The 25,238-nt window shown below is 40.5% G+C and overlaps 2 protein-coding genes across 3 annotated transcripts in view; both read right to left on the bottom strand.

Moving 5' to 3' along the window:
- RIGI (RNA sensor RIG-I) overlaps positions 1-24,859 on the bottom strand; it is a gene marked incomplete at its 3' end in the record, with an annotated part of 64,819 nt that extends 39,960 nt beyond the window's left edge. The window contains 2 exon segments of the mRNA XM_079926551.1: positions 22,825-23,019; positions 24,510-24,859. Coding sequence (XP_079782677.1) covers positions 22,825-23,019; positions 24,510-24,512 — 198 coding nt within the window. The 5' untranslated portion in view covers positions 24,513-24,859.
- Positions 13,841-22,957, bottom strand: TOPORS (TOP1 binding arginine/serine rich protein, E3 ubiquitin ligase). 2 transcript variants are annotated; one of them, XM_079927909.1, is made up of 3 exons: positions 22,825-22,950; positions 18,084-18,189; positions 13,841-17,627 (listed from the first exon to the last, which is right to left on the bottom strand). In XM_079927909.1, the coding sequence occupies exon 3, from the start codon at positions 17,622-17,624 to the stop codon at positions 14,691-14,693; it is 2,934 nt and encodes a 977-aa protein (XP_079784035.1). In that variant the 5' UTR covers positions 17,625-17,627; positions 18,084-18,189; positions 22,825-22,950; the 3' UTR covers positions 13,841-14,690. The 2 variants fall into 2 exon arrangements, with proteins under 2 accessions (XP_079784035.1, XP_079784036.1); XM_079927910.1 differs by lacking the exon at positions 18,084-18,189 and having other exon boundaries at positions 13,878-17,627; positions 22,825-22,957.
- Positions 24,860-25,238: the final 379 nt, after the last annotated feature.

Here is a 25,238-nt window from a genome sequence, read left to right as displayed (position 1 = left end):
CAAAAAAAAACAGTTGACTGTATGTGTGCAGGTCTATTCCTAACTCTATTCTGATCCACTTATCTAGTTGCTGATACTGCTTTACTCTTCTTTGTAAAGATTATATTGACTATTCTGGGATTTTGACTATATTGGGATTTTGATCAGAATTACATTGAACCTACAGATGAACTTGAGAAGTGACATTTTTAACAATGTCAAGCCTTTGAACCCATGAACGTAAATTTTCATTTATTTAGGTCTTTGATTTCCCTCAGCAATATTGTATAGTTTTAAGAGTACAGATCTTCTACACATCTGTTAAATTTATTCTTAACTATTTTATGTTCTTTGATGCTACTGTAAATTGAATTGTTTTTAAAGTTTCATTTTCAAATTTTTGTTGCTAGTATATAGAATTCACTAATTCACTTATTAGTTGTAGTGATTATTCTATAGATTTCTTAAAAATCTCTAGGTAAACAATCATGTCATTTTTGAATACATGTTTTTTACTTCTTCTTTTCCAATCCTTATGCCTTTCATTCTGCTTCCTTTCCTTATGGCACCTCCTATGGCTTCCAACAGAAAGTTGAATAAAACTGCTGAGAATTGACACCCTTATTATTTGTCTCAGCAGGGAAACAATGTTTCACTTTAATTACAAAGTTTGTAACAGAGAAGAACAAACCTGACTCCATATTGAATCTATTCCTTTAGCTCTAACCTTCCTGTTCTGTTGCCTGTGCTTAGTCATGCTGGCTCTGCACCAAGGGCTCCTCAAACTCAAAAGAATATTGCCTCCAGCCTGAAATAGACAGGATAGCCCATTCTCAAGGCTCTGACCTTTAAAGGTGTAACACTTTTCCATTCATATAGAGATTAAAAGTTGCAGAACAGAGAATAACATTTGTCTTGTTGGGGTTTATAGGAACATGTGACCAGGCCTACCTGGACAGCTGCAAGAAGAAAGGATTCCTGCACCAAGAAGTCTGCAGCAACCAGCCACACCCCCTCCCCTTTTAGTATAAAAGAAGCCTGAATTGTGACTCAGGCAAGATGGTTCTTTGGTACACTAGTCCACCATCTTCACAGTCCACTGGCTTTCCGAATAAAGTCGCTATTCCTTGCCCCAACACCTCATCTCTTGATTTATTGGCCTGTCGTTTGGTAAGCAGTACAAGCTTGCACTTGGTAAACAAGTTGGCTGTTGTTTTTTCTTAGATGCCCTTTATCAGATTAATGTTTTCCTGTATTCCTAGTTTGCTCAGTTTTTATCATGAATCGGTGTTGAATTTCTCAAATGTTTTTTTCTGTATCTACTGAGGTGATCATATACTCTGTTAACATACTAAACATTGATATTTATTTATGTATTTATTTCGGTTGTGTTGGGTCTTTGTTGCTATGTGCCGGCTTTCTTTCTAGTTGTGGCGAGCGGGGGCTACTCTTTGTGGTGGTGTGTGGGCTTCTCATTGCGGTGGCCTCTCTTGTTGCGGAGCGCAGGCTCCAGACGCGCAGGCTCAGCGCCATGGCTCATGGGCATAGCCGCTCCGCAGCATGTGGGATCTTCCTAGACCGGGGCACGAACCTGTGTTCCCTGCATCGGCAGGCGGACTCTCAACCACTGCGCCACCAGGGAAGCCCTGATTGATTTTTGAATATTAAACCAACCTAGAACTCTTGGGATAAATCCCATCTGGTCATGATGTAGCGCCCTTTTTAAAATTATTCTTTTCTCCTACTTCCTTTGGGTTTAATTTGCTCTTCTTTTACTAGCTTGTTAAGGTAGAAGTTTAGATCACTAATTTTATACATCTTTCTTTCCTAATATAAGCATTTAAGGTTATAAATTTCCCTTTTCTTATCTAAGTTCTAACATCCCATCAGTTTTGATACATTGTATTTTCAATGTCATTCCATTTGAAATAGTTTCTAGTATCCTTGTGATTTCTTCTTTAACCTATGAGTTAATTAGAAGTGTGCTGTTTATTTTTCAAATATTGGGAAGTTCCTAAACAGCTTGATGTTATTGACTTCTGATTTTAAACTGTTGTGATCCAAAAGTATACGTTGTAAGATTTCAGTCTTTTGAAATGTACTGAAACTTGCCTTATGGCCCAGCATATAATGACTATCTTGATATATCAAGTATCTTCTAGATACACTTAAGAATGTATATTCTGCAGTTCTTGAGTATAATGTTTGATAAATTTCAATTATGTCAGGTTGGTTTATTAGTGTGGTTCTAGTATTCTATACCCTTACTAATTTTGTCTACTTGTTGTATCAAGTAGTGAGAGGGGGGTGTTAAAATCTCCAACTATGATTATTGATTTGTCCATGTGTCCCTTTTGTTCTATCAGTTTTTCCTTCATAAATTTTGTAGCTCTGTTATTAGATGCATACACATTTAGGATTGTTGTTTTCCTGATAAATTATGTCTTTATCATTATGAAATGTCCTTTTGATACTTGTTATATCGAAGTCTACGTCATGTGTTATTACAAAACCCGTAACATCTTTCTTATGCTGTTTGCATGGTATATCTTTTTCCATCCTATTGCTTTCAACCTCTCTGTTCATATTTGAAGTGCACCTCTAGTATATAGCTTATAGTTAGGTGTTCCTTTTTTATCCAGTCTGACAATCTCTGCCTTTTAATTGGAGCATTAAATTATTTCCATTTAATTATTATATGGGTTTAAAACTGCAATTTTGCTGTTTGTTGCATCTGATTTTGTTCCTCTGCTCTATTCCTTTGGGTTAATCAAATATATATTTTACTTTTATCTTTCTTAGCTATAAATTCTTTCTTTTAGCTTTCTCTTCCTCCCCCCACCCATATATGTGTACACATAGTGGTTGCTCTGTTGTTTACAACATGCATCTTTAATTTATATCAGTCTACTTATTTTTTTAAATTTTTTAAATAAATTTATTTTATTTTTGCGTTGCGTCTTCGTTGCTGTGCACGGGCTTCCTCTAGTTGCGGCGAGCGGGGGCTACTCTTGGTTGCGGTGCGCGGGCTTCTCATTGCGGTGGCTTCTCTTGTTGCAGAGCACAGGCTCTAAGCGTGTGGGTTTCAGTAGTTGTGGCTCGCGGGCTCTAGAGCGCAGGCTCAGTAGTTGTGGCATACGGGCTTAGTTGCTCCGTGGCATGTGGGATCTTCCCGGACGAGGGCTCGAACCTGTGTCCCCTGCATTGGCAGGTGGATTCTTAACCCCTGCGCCACCAGGGAAGCCCCTATATCAGTCTACTTATAATCAATATGATAAGATCAAGTAAATATAAAGTAAAAGATCCTTGCAACCATGTAATTCCATCCACCCCAGCCCATCATTTGTGCTATTGTCCTAACTTTTACTCTTCTATATATTATAAACCACATAATACAACGTTATAAGCTTTATTGTAAAAAGTCAGTTGTCTTTTAAATAAAATAAGAAAATGAGCGTCTTTTCTATTTTCCTGTGCTTTTTACCATTTCTGATGCTATTCATTCCCACTTGTAGATACTGGTTTCTTTCCATCTGATGTCACTTCCCTTCTGGCTCCTCCAATACGTTGTTTAGGCTCCAGTGAATTTTTCATTTCAAGTATTATTTTGAAAAGTTCTAACAGTTCTACTGGCTTTTTCTACTTTCAATATCTCAGCTGAGAAACTCTGTGTTCATTATAGCTATCTTCTCTTTAAGTTCATGTATATATTTATAATAGTGTCTTGAAAGTCTTTGTCTGCTAATTCCATCATGTGGATTATCTCACAGCATGTTTTTGTAACTGTTTTTTCTCTTGCCTATGGATTCCTTCACATGTCTAATAATTTTTTATTTTACACTGGACATTTACAGACATGCTGTAGAAACTCTGGATTCTATTATTTTCTCTGAAGAGTGTTGCTTTTTGTTCTAGCATGCTAACTTACCAGCTATTCATTTTGAAATTACAGAGGCCTTGTTTCACACATTGTGGTGGGTTTCACACATCTGTTAAAGTTTTGCCTTTAATGAAAGGTGACTCCCTTATTCAGGGGTATAGTCTTTTCTGCTAAGGCAGGGTCCTGAGGGGTTTCAAGTGAAAAGCCCTACATGTTTCCACTGCCTTTCCAAGTTGGTGGGACTCAGACTCCAAATTCGGCCTTCCCTTCCCAGCTGAGATATCTGTTGAGCTTTTCCAGCCTTCCAGCTATTGCTTACCTGGGCCCCTTGGATTCTCCCCTGCCTGTATACATTGCAAGGACAGCTAAGGATTTGAGTGAAGGTTATATACAAATTCTAGGAGTCCCCCGTTGTGTTTCCTTTCTTTCAGAATTTTCCCCTTCAGTATCATCACTTTGGCAGCCCCAGGGTTCATCTTCTAATTCAATGCCTGTGATTTTCTGCTTGTCTGCAAACCTCCATGTGGACTGGGGGGGGGAACCCTTAGAAGAAAAGCCAAATGCAGTTCTCATGCAGTACAGTTCCTGTCTTTCAGTAGTCTAATTCCCTCTAGTTTCTGCCTTTTGATTTTTTTTTCAGTGCCTTCAAGTATTTGTTCTTTATATTTCGTCCATTTTTATCACTTATACAAGCTATTCTGCCACTAGTTGGGTTTAGATTTTTAACTGAGAAAAAGAAATCAGATCCAAAATTCCTTAAAAAAAAAAAAAAAGACACGCTTCCTTTTATGCTACCAGTAGGAAACAACAGAGCTTTGAATAACAGTGGATTTATTAAACATCAACAATTATAGTGTAGAATCTCAAAGAACTGAAGTCCCAGAGATACAGTCATGTGATAGATCTGTACGTAAAATCTGACCAAGGTCGGGGAAGAAGGGAAGTGTCACAGAATGGTGAGAAGAAAGGATTCAGCAGACTCTCTACCTCACCTGGGCATTACTTCATCCAATGCATTTACAGAGTATCTACTGTATGTCAGGTATTGTGAAAAGAACTGGGTATCTGGAGATACGTGAAAAACAGTCGCCCTCAGAAGCTTGGAGTCTGATTGAAGGAGGGAGCAGACAATAAAGATGTAAAAGTGTAAACAATTAAGAAATTGCCAAATGTGAAGTAATGCAAAGAAAGCAAGCAGAGTCATGAGATGGAAAATAATGGACATTGGAAAAAACTATTTTAATACAATGGTAAGAGAATATTTTTCTGAGTAGGTCACATTTCAGCTGAATCTTTAAGAATGAGAAGGAATCAACTATTCAAAAAAAGCTGGGACGGGGGATTCCATGCAGGGGGACAGAAACAGAAATAGGTCAAAAAGAAAAAGTGAAAGACACTTGTAGCTGGAACTTCAAGAACAAGGGGTAGATGGTAGGCAGTGCTGATGAAGAGGTAAACGGGACCTTGAAATACAAGGAATGAAGTGCACTGGGAACACCTTGCAGGGTTTTAAGCAAAAAATAACATAGTCTCATCACATTTTTTGAAAGAACTCTCTGGCTCCTACACAGAACGAGTAGTTCGGTTGGGAGGTGACTCAAGTAGGAGATGATGAGGGCTTAGATAAGGACAGTGGCAGTGGGAGTAGAAGAAGAGATATATTTTAGTGATAGAATTGCGTGAACGGCAGCAGAAAAGAAGAGGATAAAGAATCAAGGCTACAGCCCAGGTATCTGGTTTGAATGACTGTGAAAATGGTAGCACCATGACTAAAATGGAGAAGTTAAGTTTAGAGCTTATGACATTCTAGTGTGGGAGTCGGATAAGAAAGTATTGGTAGATGCCAGGTAGCAGTAAGGGCAATGAGGAGAAATAAAGCAGAATAAGGGAATAAAGAGTAACGGGGGCTACTTATACTACATGAGTTGATCAGGGAAGACACAAACGAAGTGAGGGCATGCCAACTGCGTGAAGAGCATTCCACTCAAAAAATAGAGACGGTACCAAGGCGGGAAGGCAGTAGTGAACTGGGTCCGCAAAAGAAAAGGTGTGCAGGGTTGTGGGGTGGAATGGGTTGGGGAGAGGGAAGACAGAGGTGGCCAAGGCCGTTCACGTAAAGCCTGACAGACTTATCAAGATAAGAACAACGGTTTTGATCCTAAATATGCTGGGGTACCACTGCAGGATTTTGAGAGGGAGAACAGAAAACAAACTGCAAGGGGGAAGGGGGAAGCAGTGACCTGGTAAGAAGCTATAGCAGTAGTCCCAGTGCGAGACATGGCATATCGGACTAGGATCAAAGCAGTGGAAGTGGTGAAGTTGCTGGATATATAACCTTAAAATCCCACAAAACTTGCTGTTGAACTGGATGAAGGATATGCGAGAGAGGAGTCAAGGAGAGCTCCCATTTGTTTAACCTGAGGCGCTGCACGAATGGTGGTGCCAACTATTAACAGGGACACTGGAAGAGAGGCAAGCTTGGAGGAGGACATCAAGAACATGCTCGCTTGCTTGCTGATGAGAACTACCCACAGGCGGTGCTTCTCAAACATTAATGCGCACACGAATGACCCACAGGTCTTGTTAAAGTGCAGATTCTGATCCAGTAGACCTGAGACTCTGCATTCCTACCAAGCTCTCAGGTGATGCTGACGTTGCTGGTCCACAGACCTCACTCTGAGTAGCAAAGTCACTGAAAAACAAGAGATAAAGGAGGAAGGAGGATAACTGAGACATCAAAATTGTGATTAAAGCGACGGTAAGTGAAATCCAGAGCACATAGGGAGGATTAGCCTCCATCAGTGGTTCTCAAACTGGTTTGCAGGGTAGCAGCATCAGAACCACCTGGAAACTTGTTAGAAAAACACATCCTTGGCATCCCATACCTTCTGAATCAGAAACTGTGGGGGTGGCGCCCAGCAATCCATGTTTTAACAAACTCCAGATGCTTCTGATGCGTGTGAAAGTCTGAGAACAGAGGCCTAGAGAAAGAGGGCTTCATCCACTGAGTGGAGAGATGAACGTCATGGTAGGTAGAGAGCGAAAATTACAAGTCACTTTTCCCAATATTTACACCTTTTACAGTGTAACTCTGCAGTTCCTCTCATCAACAGTGGAGTCTCTTTTCCCTCCCCTTGCATCTGCCTGGAATTATGACTGCCGTAGGCAACACAGTGAGGGAATGACAGTGTGTTGATACTGAGCCCAGGTTTCAAAAGACTTTGCACACTTCTGCTCTCTCTTGGACCCCTGTGACCACGATAGAAACAAGCTCAGGCTAATGTGCTAGAAGACAAATGACCACATGGAAAAAGCCCCATAATCCCAGCTGAGGCCATCCTAGATCAGCAGGCCCACCAGTTGACTGAACACATGAGAAAGCCAGTCGAGACCAAGTAAGCAGGCAGTGTCCCTAATAATGTGCTAGAGGTACTGTTTTTGATAAACAGGCTGAGTTTGTGTTTGCCTGACCTTGACACTGACCAGAACTGCCCAGCCAATATGGAAAGTTGTGTGGTAGAGAGAAATGGGAGATTTGAGGAGGAAAAGGTGTGAAATATTCATTATGTCAATGGGGAAGAATAATAAACTTGTACAGTAATGTATGTATGAAGCTGAGGCTGGTGATTGTGTTTTCACGGTGATACCAATCTATACAGTTACTGATTCCTTCAGGAACACTTCGCAGGACGCATGTAGGGACAAGAGCTGGGTTCATCCAGATTGAGGTCTTGCTAGGTAATGGGTTCGCAAACTATTGCTTGCAGGGAAATCTAGTATGTGGCTTGTTTTTTACAGGCTGCAAGCTAAAAAATGCTTTAACATTTTTGAAGTGTTATAGAAAAAAACAGACTATATACAACAGATTGCATATGGCCCATAAAAGTTGAAAATACTTACTATTTGGCCCTTTATAGGAAAAGGTTGCCAATCCCTAAACTAGGTGAATGAGGACAGAAAGGCAAGAGAGTTGGAAGGTATTGCAAGGAAGTGATTTAAACCTAATCCAGAAAATCATAGCTGGGCATGAAGGAAAAGTGCTAACGAAAGAGGGTGATTGAGTAAGGTCAAAAGACTGTCATTCCTAGTGCTGTACTCTGTCTAGACCATATTAGATATCCTCGGAGGCGGCCTCACCTGCTCTACCCAGAGCAACGTTTCCTGATACAATGATCACATGAAGCTAACAGTGAGGTACTCTCAAGAACTTGAGTAAGTTCTTGGAAAATCTGCTTACGCCCTACTGTGCGCAGGACACCGCATTTAGCACAGGAGATACAAGACAAAATTGGAGGCCAAAAAAAAAAGTACATGGCACTAGAAGAAACACTTTTCAGTCTCTTTTGAAAGCATCTCTTCATCAGCCTCCTTAAGGTTGTGTTCCCTAGAATTCTCACCTATGTCTGCTTCTCTTCTTGCTCTACCTCCCCTCTCTGGGAGATCTCATCCATTCCCACCGCTTCATTACTACTCTATTCCCAGTGACTCTTAAATCATCTCTCTAGCCCCAATTTTTTCTCCAAGATGCACACTCCTATTTCCAGCTACCCACTAGAAATCTTCATCTGCATGGTATGCTCTATTCCATGCTGTACAAAGAATTTTCTGAGGTGATAGAAATGCTTTCTACCTGTACTGGCCAATATGGTAGCCACAAGCTTCATGTGGCTACTAAACGTAAATAAAATTCCAAAGTTCCTCAGTTTCACTAGCCATATTTCAAGGGGTCAATACCCACATGTGGCCAGTGGCTACTATACTGGACAGCACAGCTCTAGGCAACTCAAACAGTCTCAAACTGAACTCTTTTTCCTCCCCCAACTGTCCCTATTTCTGTATTTCCTACCTTGAATATTGTCACCATGTGCCTCTCACAGCCCATTCTCATCAAAATGGTGCCCAAATCTCATCTCATCTCCCCCAGAAATCTACTCAATCTAGCGTCTCCTGGATCCCTATTTTCACTGTTCTACAGGCCCTTTTGATTTCTGGTTTGAACTACTGCAAAGGGCTTCTCAAACAGTTTTTTACTGAGCCTTTCCCCACTCCAAACCTTCTACATTATCTCTACTTGTTTCTTAAGAGCAAGACTAATTGTTCCATCCCCACCTTCTTTAAAATTCTTGTTGGTGCCCTCCTATTCATCCTTATAACCCTAGCATTTAGCATAATCTTGGTCCACAGGTACACAGCATCTGATGAATAAATGAATTTTACAGATAGAAAAGCAAAGAGATAGCCTCTTGCCTAGGAGAGAACTGTTCACCTATATGAAGTGCAGATGATCTTTCAGAGAAACAGAAGCCAGCCTACACCAGGCAAATACTAGATGCTTTAATTTTGCCCCATGTCTATAGAAAGCACACCACCTAACTGGCGAACATCGCAGTTGCGGCTCCTACTGGGATGAATTTAGACTCAGGCCTTGGCCTAAGTTGAATTCTATTGCCCTTACCTCTTGCTTTTCTCATGCACAGATCCAATGGTATTTACCGTTCCCCAATATCCTTGCAAAGTAAAGTAGGAAAGAATTTACTTGCTTTTCTCATGCACAGATTCAATGGTATTTACCACCCAATATCCTTGCAAGTAAAGTAGGAAATAATTTACTAATTTCCATGATATTGTAACAAGCAACTGGACTTTTTTAAGTGGCCATATAACACTGTTTTCCAATACCTAAGAGATTCAGGTATTGACTGAAAACTCAAAATGAGGAATTAATCATTTACCAAGCTTTGGTTCTCTTCTGTGCATGAGTCAGCTGCTGCAGCAGAACATGAGTGTAAAGGACAAGATATAATACCAGTGACACAACTACCATTTTCTTGTCCATCCTGTATCTCCCACCATCATCCAGAGTGTTCTTCCAAGTAGAGAATACTTGACTGCCTCATAGATCATTATCCTCAATTCCAATCACCTTCACCTCCACCCGTTTTCGTTACTTCCAGTCATGGCTGGAATTCGGTTCTCTCTAAAATATTTTTTCAGTCTTCTTACTCCTATCCCCACTATGCCTACTTGAACCTCACTGGAAAATAAATCCCCTGATATCTCACTGTTCTCTAAGTATAATGGTCACCTCATAGCTTCACTTCCTTCCCTACACAGCCCAGACACCAGAATGCACCAATTCAACTACACTCACCAGTATCTCCCTCAATTCCCTTGCCCCTTTTTTGACTACTTACATTCAGCGATACGTCAACCATACATCCATTTGTTCATTCACTGTAGAAATACTGAATGCATACTAGATGTCCAACATTAGTTTCTGCTTCTATTTCCATATTGTTGAATGCTACCAGGGCAAAATCACAAATTTCAGGGTCCCATAAATTTAAACATCCCAGTATCTCAGGTGAGACCTCAAAACTCATCAGCAATTTTTAACTAAGCCTCTCTCCACGACCCTCAAGGAACATTTTTCCACTCCTCTCCTCAAGCCCAATCCTACTCGGGATGCATCTTTCTCAGAAGATGGCATTGCTTCCTACTTCATGGAGAAAAGAGAGGCTTTAGAGAATGAACTACTTCACCTTAATCATCTACCCACCAGTGTCTCTCTGCATTTTTACTTCCTTCTGCCACTTTGGAATAAGATTCGCCTCTGCTTCTATATCCATTATTAATTCACATACCCGTTTTCTGGATCCCCTTTGCTACAGCACTTACCGTTCTCCTTTATTTTCAACTTCTCCCCATTCTAGGGCCTCCTTCCCCCAAATCTTCTCTCCCTCCCACCTGAAATTTTAAAAATAAAGCAAACTCTCCTTTCTTTGGTTTTATACCCTCACAAGCTTGCTTCTGAGCATGGAATCAAGAGTAGATTGTCTAGTGACTTCCGTTCTTTCTCACGGAGAAAGTGGCTTTAACAGTCACATGTTTGCCTTTGTGATTTTTTCTCCCTTTTGCAGGATATACAAGGCTGATAACTCACTGACACATTCTCACATGCAGGCAACCTTGCAGGCCTAAAGAAGCACTTTTGAAACTATTTCAAACTTACATGAAAATTACAAGGAGTACAAAGGATTTCTGTATGTTTTACCCTCGTTCACCAATTTTTAAATTGTACCACAACTTATCATTACTCCTCTCCAACTATATACGCATCTTCTAGAACCATTTGAGAGTAGGTTACATAATAATTATGATTTACATGCCCATGTGGGTTTTCCTAAAAGCACCAATCACCAGACGTGTCTATACAATTTCTAGTCTCTACATTATCATAGTAATTTAAAATGTCACCATTTCGATAGTACACAGGTCTAATGAGGTTAATGTTAGAAATGGATCCATGCTCAGGAATTCCCTGGTGGTCCAATGATTAGGGCTCCACGCTTCCACTGTCTTGGCCCGGGTCTGATCCGTGTTGGGGAACTAAGATCCCACATGACGCGCAGTGTGGCCAAAAATAAATAAATGAATAAATTAAAAAAAAAACCAAACAACAGAAATGGATCCATGCTCTGAATCCTGATGAAATCTGGTTTGTGTGGAGGAACCCCTTTCCATTTCTCATCCCCTGCCCCAATTCGTGGGGACAATGGGGTGCTGGTGGTTTCCAGTACGCCAAAGCACCTTCTGAAAAAATTTTCCAAGTCCAGAGATGCATTACCAGCTGGCTCAGGTGTCCACAGCCTACGGTAGAGGGGACTGCAATTATTCCCCGTGATGTAAAAATAATTCCCAGTAAGTACAGGACATCAGCTGACCTTGCATAAATTCTGCTCCTCTGTACACACCACCTATTGTTACTACAGACTAGATGGGTTAGGGAAGCCCTTGGGTTGCCTCCCCCAAGAGGCAAGGCCAAATTGGACTATTTAGACAAGGAAGTAATAATAACAAGTTTTCCAGTTGTGAATCCGAGGATGAGACTGAGCAAGTGCTTGCCCAATGAATGAGCAAGTGCAAATGCCTAGTTGCATTTCCTTTACAGAAATAAGTCACAAAAACACTGAAAACCTGAGGTAAAATGAAATGTCTCATGGACAACAAATTTGGATGAATAGGCTAAACGAATGCAGTTAGGTTGAAAGTTTATTGAAAGTTTATAGAAAGTATAGCTCTGTGAAAGCAGAAAGCAGGTCTTAGCCAATTTAAAAAAATCTCTAGCACCTATACATCCACCCAATAAGCGCTTTAAGCATATCCTATGTGAAAGAAAATAGAGAAGGGATATAGCAGAACACACACAGTTGCCAAAGAACTTTCAGACTGGTGAGAGAGAAGACATTAGTAATCAACTGCAACTTGTGATGCATACCCTAAAGGAGTCCAGGGTTGTTAAGAGGAAGTAATTGAGAGGAAATAATGGAGCGGAGGGGCACACTTTAACATTAACCTAGTTTAGCCAGAGAATTCAGTTCCCAGCAGAAGAAAAATGCTATGCATGAAGGCTCTGAATTAGTAGGGAGCAGCACCTCCACAGACCTGAAGCTGGCTAGTGTGGCCAGAGCACAACTGAAGTGAGAGAAAAGCTAAAGATGGACTAGAGTCTAATTAAGCAGATATCTGTAATCCATATTATGTTGGACTTTTGTTTCCTTTTAATAAATATCCTAAGAATAATAGGAAGCTACTGAAGGATTTTAAGTAGAATGAAAGGGGGAAAAAATGTTTTTAAAGGTCTTTTGAAAGCTACATCAAGAATGGATGGAGGTAAACAGTGGATGCAGGCAGACCCATTATGGTAGTACAGGTGAGAGATCACGGCTGCCTAGACTGGATGATGGTACAGACACATTAGAAATATTAGAAAAATATCTAGTGACCAAGATTTAGTGACTGGATGAGAGGGCTGAAGGAGAACGAAGAATCAAAGACTTGGAAATTTTTGGCTTGAACACCTAAGAGGATGATGTGATGGTGCCATGTATTAAGATGGGTATTCACCAAAATATCATGCAAAAGCAGAATGTGGAATACAACAGCATTCTTACATTTTTAATACTTAAGAAAAACTACAGTCATTTCATAATTTCAAAGTATATTCTTTGATCAGCTATAATCATCCCACAATGTCTCAACATCTGGGCTTACTAAAATTGTGTCAACTTTAGATTCTCATTACTTTATAAACCAGTTTCCTACTGCCCTTAGGATAAACACAAACTCTTAGCGGGGCCTACAAAGCTTGGTCCCTCACTCTCTGTCCTTTAGCTAAGCCTGCTTCTTTTAGTCCTTAGAATATGCCAGACTCCCTTTCTGCCTTTGGATCTCTGCACATCCCCTTTGCTGACAACTCTACTCCTAGTTAATATCTACTTGTTCTCTGGATTTCAGTTCAACCACTACTTCCACCTGAGATTAGGCCCCCACTGTATGCTCTTACAGGAAATTATACTTTGTCTCCAGAGAGCTTATAGTTTGTAATGTTTATATATATATATATATATATATATATATATATATATATATATATATATCCCATGAGGAAAGGGAGCATACCTGCTTTGTTCTGTCACTGAATCCCTAAAAACCTGCCACACACAGCAGACATTCCAATTTCTGTTGAACAATGAATGAACATGGGAGCAAGGCAAAGTGACGACTAAATTTAGATCTCATCCAAGTTCTGCTGTTCACTGGCAATCCTACATCAGGCTATAGAGGTACAGCAGTTTTTATCATCGCTAAACCAGAAGAAAACATAAACAAACACAGCCACTTTGTGTAAAAGAACTACCAATATAAAAGAAGTCAAGCAAGAGATTTTTTGTTTTTAGCAAGCTACATACTACATAACCGCATTTTGCTGAAGACAGCAAATTAAGATACTCTTCATAATCAGATTAAAGAACTAAAATAATCACTAAAACTGTGAGGTTAAATGTAGTTCACATTAAAACTGTGAAATTCAGTATTTATAACACAAGGATATCCTTAACTATTTACAAGAGTTTAGCTCCACTAAAATAATTTGATTTAAAAAACAATCAATACTGCAAAGGAAAATTTTTGGATTGTTTTAAAGTGTTACTGTTTTATTTTTTCTTTTGTTGAATACACATTTGCTTTACTGGCAGTCCAGATAAACAAGTATATAAAGGAAATATTTAAAGTTTTCTTTTGGCAGATGTCAAGATAAACTGTGCAGATAAAATTCCTCAATTTAACCTGAAGAAATGGTTTGAATCATACAAATTTTTAAGAAGAAAAATAAAGACTGTCCAAAGGGATTCTCCTAGCTGATAACACATTTCCAGAATAACTCTCAAAAAAAAATTCAAAAATACTCATTGACTACTTTAAAAATATGTCAATACCATATGGCTTTATGAAATAACTTCTAAAATTTATATTTTTTATTTAAAAAGGATCCCAAGTTTTAAATAAACTGCTAGCAATATCATTTTCTTCACTTAAAAGTGCATATCTCTGAGGGTGGGACATACATATTTTTTGAACAAATAATGATTTTTACAAATTTTTAACACACACACAAAAAAAAAAAAAATCACAAAATTTTTTTTTTTTTTTTTTTTTTTGCGGTACGTGGGCCTCTCACTGTTATGGCCTCTCCCGTTGCAGAGCACAGGCTCCGGACGCGCAGGCTCAGCGGCCATGGCTCACGGGCCCAGCCACTCCGCGGCATGTGGGATCTTCCCAGACCAGGACACGAACCCATGTCCCCTGCATCGGCAGGCGAACTCTCAACCACTGTGCCACCAGGGAAGCCCTACACAAAATATTTTTAAGGGGGAAAAGAGTTTTTTCACCAAATGTCATCTTTAAACAGACTGCAGTAGATGACATTGTTCTTTTTTTTTTTTCCTTTTTATACCACCAGAATTCTCAATGAGACGCTTTGGCAGTTTTAAGACATATCATGGTCTCTACCAAGAGACACTGACATTAATGATATCCGTGGAGATGGCAATCGCCTTGATGACTCAGTTTGATAAGAGACATTACTGGGCTGGCTCTCCAAATCAGAGGCAAAGGTGCTCTCTTCTCTTACATCAAGAGTCTGTTCAATTGAAGCTGCCTGGGGTGAAATATTATCTACAGTTTTGTTGGCATTATTCAAGTTGTTATTAAGTGTGGCAATGTCACACTCCTTGCCCAGGACACCAAATTCATCTTCTATTGTAACTACATCTTTAGTTTCAAATGGTCCGAAGGAAGGAACCAAAAATTCGTTTTGTAGAGGGTCTTGAGGACCACTAAGGTCACATTCTGTATCCTCCTTTACTTCAGAATCCTTATCACTGTCACTGTCAATGGTAATCACAACTGGGGAACGTGAAGCATTATCACCATGGTGTTTTTTATGCTTCCTCTTATGTTTTTTCTTTTTCTTTTTATGGTGTCTAGTTGTATCGGTAGCTTTCCCTTCATAAACTATCTCTACACTTAGGCTCCGGGTCCTTTTTCTTCTCTTGTGCTTTGTCTCTCTGTCTGATGATCGGCTATCTGAAAAGCTGTCACTCTCATTTTTGTAGCTTCCATCCAATTTTGATGAAGATTTTGAGTAATGACCTTCCTTTACTTTAGAAGCAAATTCCCGAGATGGTTGAGCCACATCGTTAGAACCCTCCAAATGCCGTGTTTTGTATTTTCGTTTCCCACCAGGCTTTTCATTTCTCACCCGGTCAGGCCCTGTAGATGCAGTCTTTGATCTAGTACTAGATAGGCTCCTTGATCTATGCCTTTCATAGTAGTAATATTTCCTTTCACTGTGGTTATTTTTTTTTCTAGCATTTGTTCTTTCAGAAAAAGACTGAATTCTAAATTCTGGACTTGAAGATTGTCTGGAATAATGAGCTCTGGACAGAGTCCTCCTCCTGTAAGATGATTCATAGCCATCCCTGTCCTTGTTTCTACTATAGTAAGTATACTCCCACTTGTATCTGCTTCCATAATTATTTCTTAAATAGTAACGATCTCGATTTCTGCTCCGTGACCTTCTTTTACCACGATCACTGCTACGAGATCTTGATCTGCTTGTGCTTTCACTACTTAGAGATAGAGTTTGGCTTCTTCTTGACCAACTGCTATCTCTAGTTCTTGATCTCTTTTTGTCTCTTCTACCTCTGGGTCTGCTACTCTCCCTGCTTCTGGATCGTCTGCTTTTCATTCTTTTCTTCCCATGATGCTTCCTATGATTCTTCTGATCATGCCCACTCCTACTCTGGGAACATGAATCTGAACTTCTGGATCTTCCCCTCCTTCTGTGTCTGCGGGTATATGGGGAATATACTCTGTCTCCTCTGATGGATGAGCTCAGGTCTCTGGGAGAGGACAATGATACAGACTGTTTCTCTTCCTTCTTTGATTTGATTCTTGTACCAGAATCACAATGACCTTTATTTATTTGTTCATCCTTTCCAAGGAGAGAGTGTGGAGATGAACATCTACTAACATCACTATCACCAGAACTGTAAGACTGCTCTTGTTCTTGCGCCTTCACGGTCTCCATTTTCTCGTAGGAACCTAACTCCTCAGAATCAGAGGACAGTTCAACAAGTTCTGGGGTCCTCTCAGCTAGTGGTTTAACAAACCCAACAATGACACAATTATCTGAAGAAGAATCACTGTCATTATTTATGTCATCATTGGTTTGTACTGCTTGCATCTGAGATGTGGCTCTTCCTGTTACAAGTTCTTCATCTGAACTGTCGGAAGTATTTAAAAGGGAAGACATGGCAGCATGTACCTGCTCTGAGCTTGAATAAGATGGCCCTGGAGTTTCATCATCCCATGGTGCCTGACTAACAGTAGCTACATTAACGTCCAGCTCTTGGGTCTCTGCTTCATCGGGAGATATTGTTATGACCGAAGAATCAGAATGGCTACCTTCTTCATATGAAGGAGCAGGACAATCATAATTTGCATGCTGGTCAAAGGCTGCCATGTTAAATGGAGATCGGGCAAAACTGATAAATTCGTGTATAAAATGCTCAGTCCGATTAAGTAAAAATGGCCTTAAATCAGACACAAATGCCTGACTCTCCAAGTCATAGCGAGTAACATTACTCATGATGATATGCTGGACAATATTCACTAATGATCCATGAGCTCCAAACAGAACTGTGAGTTCACGTTTTAACCAAGGGACTAATCTGTGAAGGCAAGCCGGATTTCTACGGAAAAATTCAGCTGAAATATCCCTATAGCGGCCACCATCTTCAATATTTCTAACTCGAGCACCAGCACGATAGAGAGTTCGCCTAAAATTAATAATATCCTGTTCTTGAATTTTCCGCAAAGATCTTTCATCTGCAGTAGCTGGCCTCCGTATTGCAATCTGTCTCATAAACGGAGGAATTTCACCATCTCTAGGTCTTGCTGAAATGCCTAACCCTTCAAATATTACTCCACTATCTGGTGGAGTTGTTGTTCTTCTATTCATGGTACTATTAGGTGAATAAATAGAAGCACTTCGTTCCCTTGTCATAGTTGTACGATAGCGGAATCGTCGAACATCAGGGGTAGCAAAAGAACCATTGTATGAAGGCCTTAGGACATACTCCTTGAAGTCGTCTTCTGCCCTCACAGAATGGAAAATAGAATCAAAGGGCTGTTTACATAGTGGACATTCAGCTTTGTTTTTTGACCACTCCTGTACACAGCGAAAACAGAACTTATGTAAACAGCGATCTAAGTAAGACACATTATCAAATCTATCCAAGCATATAGGACACTTAGAATCAGGAGATGCATCAGCTGGTACTGTCTGTTGCAATTTGCTAGTGCCAGCTTTAGGTGAAAAGTTGTCCATTTTAAATTCCTTAGCGGCTGATGCCATTATCTGTAAAAGGGAAAAAAATACATCAGTAACCTGATAAAAAAGAAATGACTAAATCTGAAAAAAATGCAAATGACTGTGAAACATACTTTGGTAAAAATAGTTAAGTAGTTTATTGTCTTTGTAACATAAAAGGGCAGTGTAGCATAGTAATACAGTACTTAAAGCACAAGCTCTAAAGTCAGATTTCCTGGGTTTGAATCCTGCTGCCACATTACCAGTGTGACTATGGATTAGTTACTAGTTACCGTCCTTATGCTTCAATTTCATCTGTAGCTCACTGATACTTGAACCTGCCTCACAAGATTTGTGAAGACGTTTAAAAAAAAAAAAAAAAAGCCCTTAGAAAAAGTGCCTGGTCCACAGTAAGCTCTCAAATATTATATAATATCCTATTATTCTTTTTTAAAAAATAATTTGATATATACAAAAAAGTACAAAAGAAAATATAGCAAGTACCCATGTATCCTCCACTCAGAGTTAGCAGCTAACATTTTCTCATGGTTTTTCCAGATTTTTTTAAATGTCCGTTTATGTGCTTCCCCGCCGCCCCTGCCATCCTTCTCTAGAAAACAAAAACCAAAAATATCATAATTCTCAGTTGGAGTTATTTCTACACATGGTTTTATATCTTGCATACATATGCCCCAAACACTACGGACTACTCAATTGTTTTGTTTGTAGTATTATACATGTATCTTTAAAAATAGCTTTAGGGAGAAAATTTGCATACCAGAAAGTTCACCTATTTGAACCAATTCTGTGGTTTTTAGTGGAAGATTCTTTCACACAGAAAAAAGGATCTGTTAGTGAAGATTAAATGAAATAACAAAATATAAAAGCACTCATGGGCAGTGCCTGGCTTATAGCAACTGCTGAGTAAATGTTAGTTGCTGTTATTATTACTACACTACTGATATACTACACTATTCTTACTGCACTATTATATTCAGTTCATCATGGACTCCTTTCAGCATCCCTAAGAAGCTTTTCTTTGCCTTTTAATCCAGTCAGTCACTAAGTACCTTGAAATCATGTTTTCAGCCTCCTTCCTTACCTTTTCTCACAAGGATCACTAGAATCTTAAAGATTAGTTCTGTTTGCTTTAAATTTGTCAGTTTATATAGACCCATAACTTACAAAATGAATTTTCCAGAGCTGAAATCTAGTTGCATTACATTTTGGCCTTGTTATCTTAGAAATCCCTCTTTAGATGCTTTCTATACTAATCATTTTATAGATGTTATATATTAGTTTCTTCCTTTATGTTTTCCTGGGCCTATTACTGATCTTTCTCCACCATCACAGAAAGTCCCATCATGAGTCAACTGCTATCTAGTCAAATAATAGAATTGCAATTTTCTAAACAAGAAACTCACTGGCCATACCTAGGTCTAACAAAAACAAATAAAGCCCGCGATAAAAACCTATCAATATTATTGTAAAATGTAAGTACTTCACCATAGACTTCAAATTAAACTTGCTCATCTAGGGCATCTTAGCTTTCTCAGAGCTATAACTTAATAGGAAACCAATTAACGCTGAACAAGTTTCTTCAGGGGGTTCCAAATACTTCCAGTCCTCTGTTTCTAGAGTGGAAATGAAAAATTACCTTTGTTCTTAAATAGAAGAGAATTATAAATATATTAATACTAACTGCATTTTTGCTAATATATTTAAAGTCTGGAACCTTAATATTACATAAATTTCTCAGCATTTCCCCCTACTTCTAATATTTTTAAATTCTCCTACTCAGGAGAAAAAAAATCTTTATAATAAAAACCATTAGGATAAGAGACTGTGCATGTGCATTAGGGGAAGGAGTGAAGAGTGAACAGGGCACTGGAGAGATTATCAGATCTGGATTGAAGACCAGGTTTCACCTAAAACTAACTCCATCAACTGGAGAAATCCACATTAACTCTGGACTTTAGTTTGCTCTTCTATATAAAAAAGGGATAACTAGAATTTAAAAAAGACTGGTGAAATTCAAGTTAATACATTTTATCTTAATTTGTTTCTTTGGAATACAGGATTTTAGTGTTTACTAAACATTTCCAGTTCACATAAAAATTACAACCCAGAATGCATTCATTAAAAAAAATTATTTGGTAATAACTTGAAGTTCAAATAAAACAAAATCTCAACTAATTATAATTTTAGTCCTCCCTTCCCTAGTTTTATAAGTCTGTTAACCAAATTGACAGCAGCAGTCTAAAGAATGATGAGTAACATCATCCATAGTAGGTAAAAAAGAACAAATTATTAGTCCTGTTTTGTATTTCTATACAGGAATATCTTTCGGTACAAAGAATGGTATTCATCGGAAACACCAAATAATAGCAATGAATATAAATCATCATATAAAGGATTTACTCTTTCAAAATCATCACTAAATACTAAAATTAAAATATTTGCTAATTCAAATGAAGTAGAATTACCACATGACCCAGCAACTCCACACCTATCCATGCAAGAGAAACAAAAACATGCCCACACAAAAACTTGTAAGTGAAGAGTCATAGCAGTGTTTGTCCTAAGAGCTTAAAAGTGGAAATAACCCAAATACCCATCAACTGATGAATATGGAATCTCCATACAATGGAATATTTGACAATAAAAAGGAATAAAGTACTGACACATGCTACAACATGGATGAGTTTTTTCATTATGCTAAATGAAAAAATATCAATCACAAAAGATCACATGTTGTATGCTATTTTATAGGAAATTTACAGAATAGGCAAATGGATAGAAAGCAGAATGGTGGTTGCAGGGGGCAGGGGTATGAGGTTTCTTTCTAGGATGATGAAAATGTTCAATTAGAGTTGCACAAATATACTCCATAAATACACTAAACACCACTGTATTTTATATTTTAAAGAAGTGAACTTTATGGATGAAATATAAATTATATCTCAACAAAACTGTTTCAAAAATACAAATTAAGGCATAGAACAGGGATGGCTAGCAGACAGATTTAAGATTTGAGGTCTGCGGGAGAGTTCCGGGTCAGGTAGTAAAGGTGGACCTGATGATAGATTTAGTGCTTCAGGTTCTAGAAGAAGTCTGTGGTAAAAGTTTCTCTATCCCGGGCTTCCCTGGTGGCGCAGTGGTTGAGAGTCCGCCTGCCGATGCAGGGGACACGGGTTCGTGCCCCGGTCCGGGAAGATCCCACATGCCATGGAGCATGGCTGCTGAGCCTGCGCGTCCGGAGCCTGTGCTCCGCAACGGGAGAGGCCACAACAGTGAGAGGCCCGCGTACCGCAATTAAAAAAAAAAAAAGTTTCTCTATCCCAGCACTCTAGGAATTAGGACTTCAAATTAATTTCCCCATAGGGTATAAGTTAATCAGTTCTTCTGAACCCCTTTCCTTAACTGCCTCCCAAATTCTAAATAAAGTTTACCATCTTTAGAATAAATTGATTAAGCAAAACCTTCCCTTCCCCAAATCTTCAAATGTGTTGGCTTTAACAGGGGTAAGAACCCTCCATATCACATGTTGGGGGAAATTTCAGATAATCAACGAGCATACCTATCTAGGGAAAAGGGATGGGGGTCGGGGTGGACAGGTGGAGGGTGATAAAGAGTCGGGAGGCTAGAATCTAAATTAGACCACAAACCGGACATTTAAAAAACTGCACAGGGATACAAAGTAGGAATGCTCTGCAGAATTAAATATTTAATAAAACCAGACTTCCTATAAAAGTCATCTTCTATGGCATTCCTTAAATTATCACTGTATATACAATTTAATCACTGGCTGATTACACAGACGGAGTGATGTTAATTCTAATGTAGAGCCAGGGCTGAGAATCAAAACCACTTACTAATGGCGTGATCTTGAGGAAGTTATTTTATTTCACAAAATCTTACATTTTCTCAATTCTAAAACAGGCTGAGTAACAGTACCCACCTGAAAAGGTGCCTGTGTGAAGGGATATATTCCACATAAACCCGTAGCAAAGCGCTTGGTGGGCTGTAAGAACTTAATATTGTTTTCCTATGTTATGTGAAAATAAAGTTAATTTTGATCATTTCCATCATCCATAACTGATTATAAAATGCCCAGAAAGATGACAGTCTATAACAACTAAATAATTTTCATATTAATATCAATATTGTACTTAATATATCCAAGCAAAGTGGCTAAAAAGGGTTCACAAGTGGATGAACTAGAAATATACCAAATATTAAAAACAATTTGGGCCCAATCTTTTGTGACCTTAAAGAAATCATGTATGTCTCTGAACTGCAATCTAATCACCAATTCCAAGAAATCAAACAGAAGTTATAGTATCTACTAACCAGACCCTAGAAAACTTAAATACTGACCAGACCCTACGATTTTAATTCCAGTTTCAGCAATAAAAAGAATTGCTTGGGAACCATTCCCCTCTAAAGCCACTCATTCCAGATAAGCATGACTGCTTTGGCTGACTCTGTAGCTTTCAAAGTCATTGACTAAAAACAAGCTAAAAAGCCCAACCCTCACCGCTACTAACTTAAATCTTCGGTAACTCTTTCTGAATTTATCTTAAACAATCTTTAAAATTACCTACCAAAAATTCTATTCACTTTTCCTCTCAAATCACTATTTGCCTCATCTCAGTACTGCCCCCTTCCAGTCTACCAATCAGCAGCCCGTGAGGAAAGCGGCGCTGACTTGATGGATGAAGAAGTCACAGGCTCACGGGGTGTAAACAGTGCACAAACTCTAACAGTCACGGCGACAGTCACTTCCTTTGGTTGAGAACTGCCACCTGCCAGGATCTAAGATAAGAACCGCGTACCTTACATAATCGCAACGAACTAAAATACCGTTACTCCCGTTTTACAGACATACTCAGAGAGGTTAGGGGCCCGCCCAAGGTCACATCTCTGACAGCGGCGATGCCACGACTCAGACTCTAACGTTTTGTGTTTTGTGTCGGCTTTTTCCCCCGGAGACCAATCTCCTTCCAGTACACGGCTGGGCTGGCGCCCTCGGGAGTGCTTCTCCGAAAGCAGCCCTCCCCCGCCCACCGGCACGGATCCACAGGTGCGCGGCGGGAGCAGCCGGGACGTCGGCCTGCCGGGCAGCCACTGCGCCTCAGGCCCGGACCGCAGCTCCCTCGACCCTGGGCCTAGCTGCAGGCGGGAGCTCCAGATCGCCCAGCCCTTCCGACCCCGGCGCCCCATTGTTCCCGATCTCACTCACCTCGGAGGATACCGGCGCAGGCCCGGCTGGGGAGCTCGTGGCAAGCTCCCGACGGCCCAGAAAGCTGGGTCGGTGACGGCAAGACCCGCGAAGGCGAACCCGGCGACTTCTCCGCCGGCCCTCAGGAGCGGGAGTAGGCAGGGGCGCTTCACCCTCCTCGCGAGAGAGCGGAGACCCCGGCGGCTGCTGCGACCCCTGCGACGTAAAGAGCTCATCACCAATGGTTGCTTGGGGGTGGTGGCAGAAAGCGGTGGCAGAAAGCGAAACCCACTCCGCGACCCCCAGCAAGTCAAAACACAGCACCCGCCTGCGTAACGCATGCGCGGTAGAGGACGCCGGCACCGAAGGCGGGGCTTAGCGCGCTCGGCCCGAGCCCGGCCCTTCCCCCAACCCCCTCCGCTCCTGGAATGAGAGAGGCCTGACCTACCGAGGCAGAAATCGCTATTTTACCGTCACTCTGGTTGCTACTAATCTCTGGGGATTACAGGGGCACTAGTTTAAAGTTCGCTTCTAATTTACCCGGAAGACACGATAACTAGCTTGGTCTCATTTAAACCTCACCAAACTCTGTGAGAAGTTTCTAAAGCTGTATCTGGTGTATAGATAAAGGAACTGAGTTACCCGGAGGTTAAGGGACTACCTCCGGCTGCAGAGTTAGGAAACAACACCGGGATTCGAATGGAATACCCAAATCAGAGGCCTACAGTTTTCAGAGACAGATCAACTCCAGTACAGGGATAAACAGGGATTCAACCTAAGAGAATAGGGCCTTGAAATCTTCCCAAAACAGATAACGTTTTTACCCTTCCCCACTCTCCGAAATCTGCATTAAAACTCTGTTTAGGCGACAGCTGAGATTATAGAGACATAACGTCTGGTGCTTAAAGCGGCCTTCTGCCCCATTCTTCGCCTCAAATGTGAGTATCCCGAATATTCCAGGGCTGAACTTGGCTCCGCGTGCCAAACTCTGTCCTTCGGTTTAATATTTGATCGTGCTACCGTCCTAAGCATACAAACGTTCAATAAATACTTGTTGATTGGCAGCTACATTCTGCCGAGTAATTCATGCCACGTTATTTCTTCTTCAGAGTATCACTGACATCAACAAGCCATTGCGTTCTCAAAGACTTGTTTCTTGAAGAAAAGCTCAATTAACAGGGATTCCCACAACGATTCGTCAGTTATATAAAAGCGGGTGGTATTCTTGTTTACATCAAAGATGAATACACGAACTACCTACATTGTGGGAACAGATCCGGGAGGAAACATTAATTCTTTGAGCACGAGACGTCGGCGTAGCATTTAAAACGTGGATTTTTCCAAATAAACTTTTAAATGCACACGACGGTACCTTATCTCGTATTAATACTGCTCTGGAACTGAAGGAAGACCGGCTGACGAGTCAAGCCTATCTTTCTAAGTGGCAAAAAACACTTACAACATACTTTCTCGTTTCTCTCACCTCCTTCCCGAAAGGCGGGCTTGGCCCAGGGTCACGTGACACCGCCCACAGCTCCGGGCGGAAGAGGCCGGCCCAGCCGAGGGGAAACGCACCGGAAGGCGAGTGGGCGGGCACTCGCGCCCGGCTGAAAGATGGCCGCCACCGCCCGGCAGCCACCGCCCCGGAGGTTACTCTAGGGCCTGCGGCTTCCGCCCGTGCCCGCGGACCGCCGCCGTCTCCTTACCATGAAGCCAGTGAGTCGCCGCACCCTGGACCGGATTTATTCAGCGGTAGGTCCCGGGGCTGGAGGGGCTCCACGGAGTCGACTCCTGAGGCCCGCGGGCGAAAGCCCGCTATTTTTTCAGCGCCCAGAAACTCCAAAATCCATTGCTGAATTAAGCCTTTCACTCCCTCACCTCGACTCCGCCTCTTCCGGGAGGACACGCTCTTCCGCTTCTTACGTAAGAGCGGCTTGGTGTACTCGCTTCCGGAACCACATTTATACGAGTTTGTCACTAAAATTCCCACCAACTTGATGGGGGGGAGGAGGAAGTGCCGCTCACGTGTTTTTGCTTTTACTCCTCCTCTTGCATTTCTTAGTTGCTCCTCGCGGTCGTATTGCTCTCCTGGGGATACGTCATCTATGCATCAACTGTAGCTGCACGACGACAGCTAAGGAAGAAATACCCAAAATCTTCGGGATAAATGAAAATTTGTAATTCCTCTGGATTTGATTCTATGCATATACAATTCTTTACCTCATGCTTATCTGACACGTGTCTCGATTTAAAGTAAAATCTTTAATAAAATGCTTCGAAATTCATATTTGTATACCGTCCTTTATAATAGCCACTAATATGCTACTTTTTCATATACTTAGAGATTTGTCTTTTATGTTCCCACATAACAAAGCAACCTACATCTAGGCCTTTTAATCTAAAGTTTCTAAAATACTTCTTTTGAAATGCTTCAG

The sequence above is a fragment of the Stenella coeruleoalba genome, assembly GCF_951394435.1.
Source record: "Stenella coeruleoalba genome assembly, chromosome: 7".
NCBI classification, from domain to species: Eukaryota; Metazoa; Chordata; class Mammalia; order Artiodactyla; family Delphinidae; genus Stenella; species Stenella coeruleoalba.
The sequence above is the reverse complement of the archived record's forward strand: the minus strand, read 5'-3'. Positions and strand labels throughout refer to the sequence as shown.

What these genes read in the sequence shown, in the direction of transcription:
- TOPORS (XM_079927910.1), bottom strand. Translation starts at nt 17,624, where the DNA reads ATGGCATCAGCCGCTAAGGAATTTAAAATGGACAACTTTTCACCTAAA.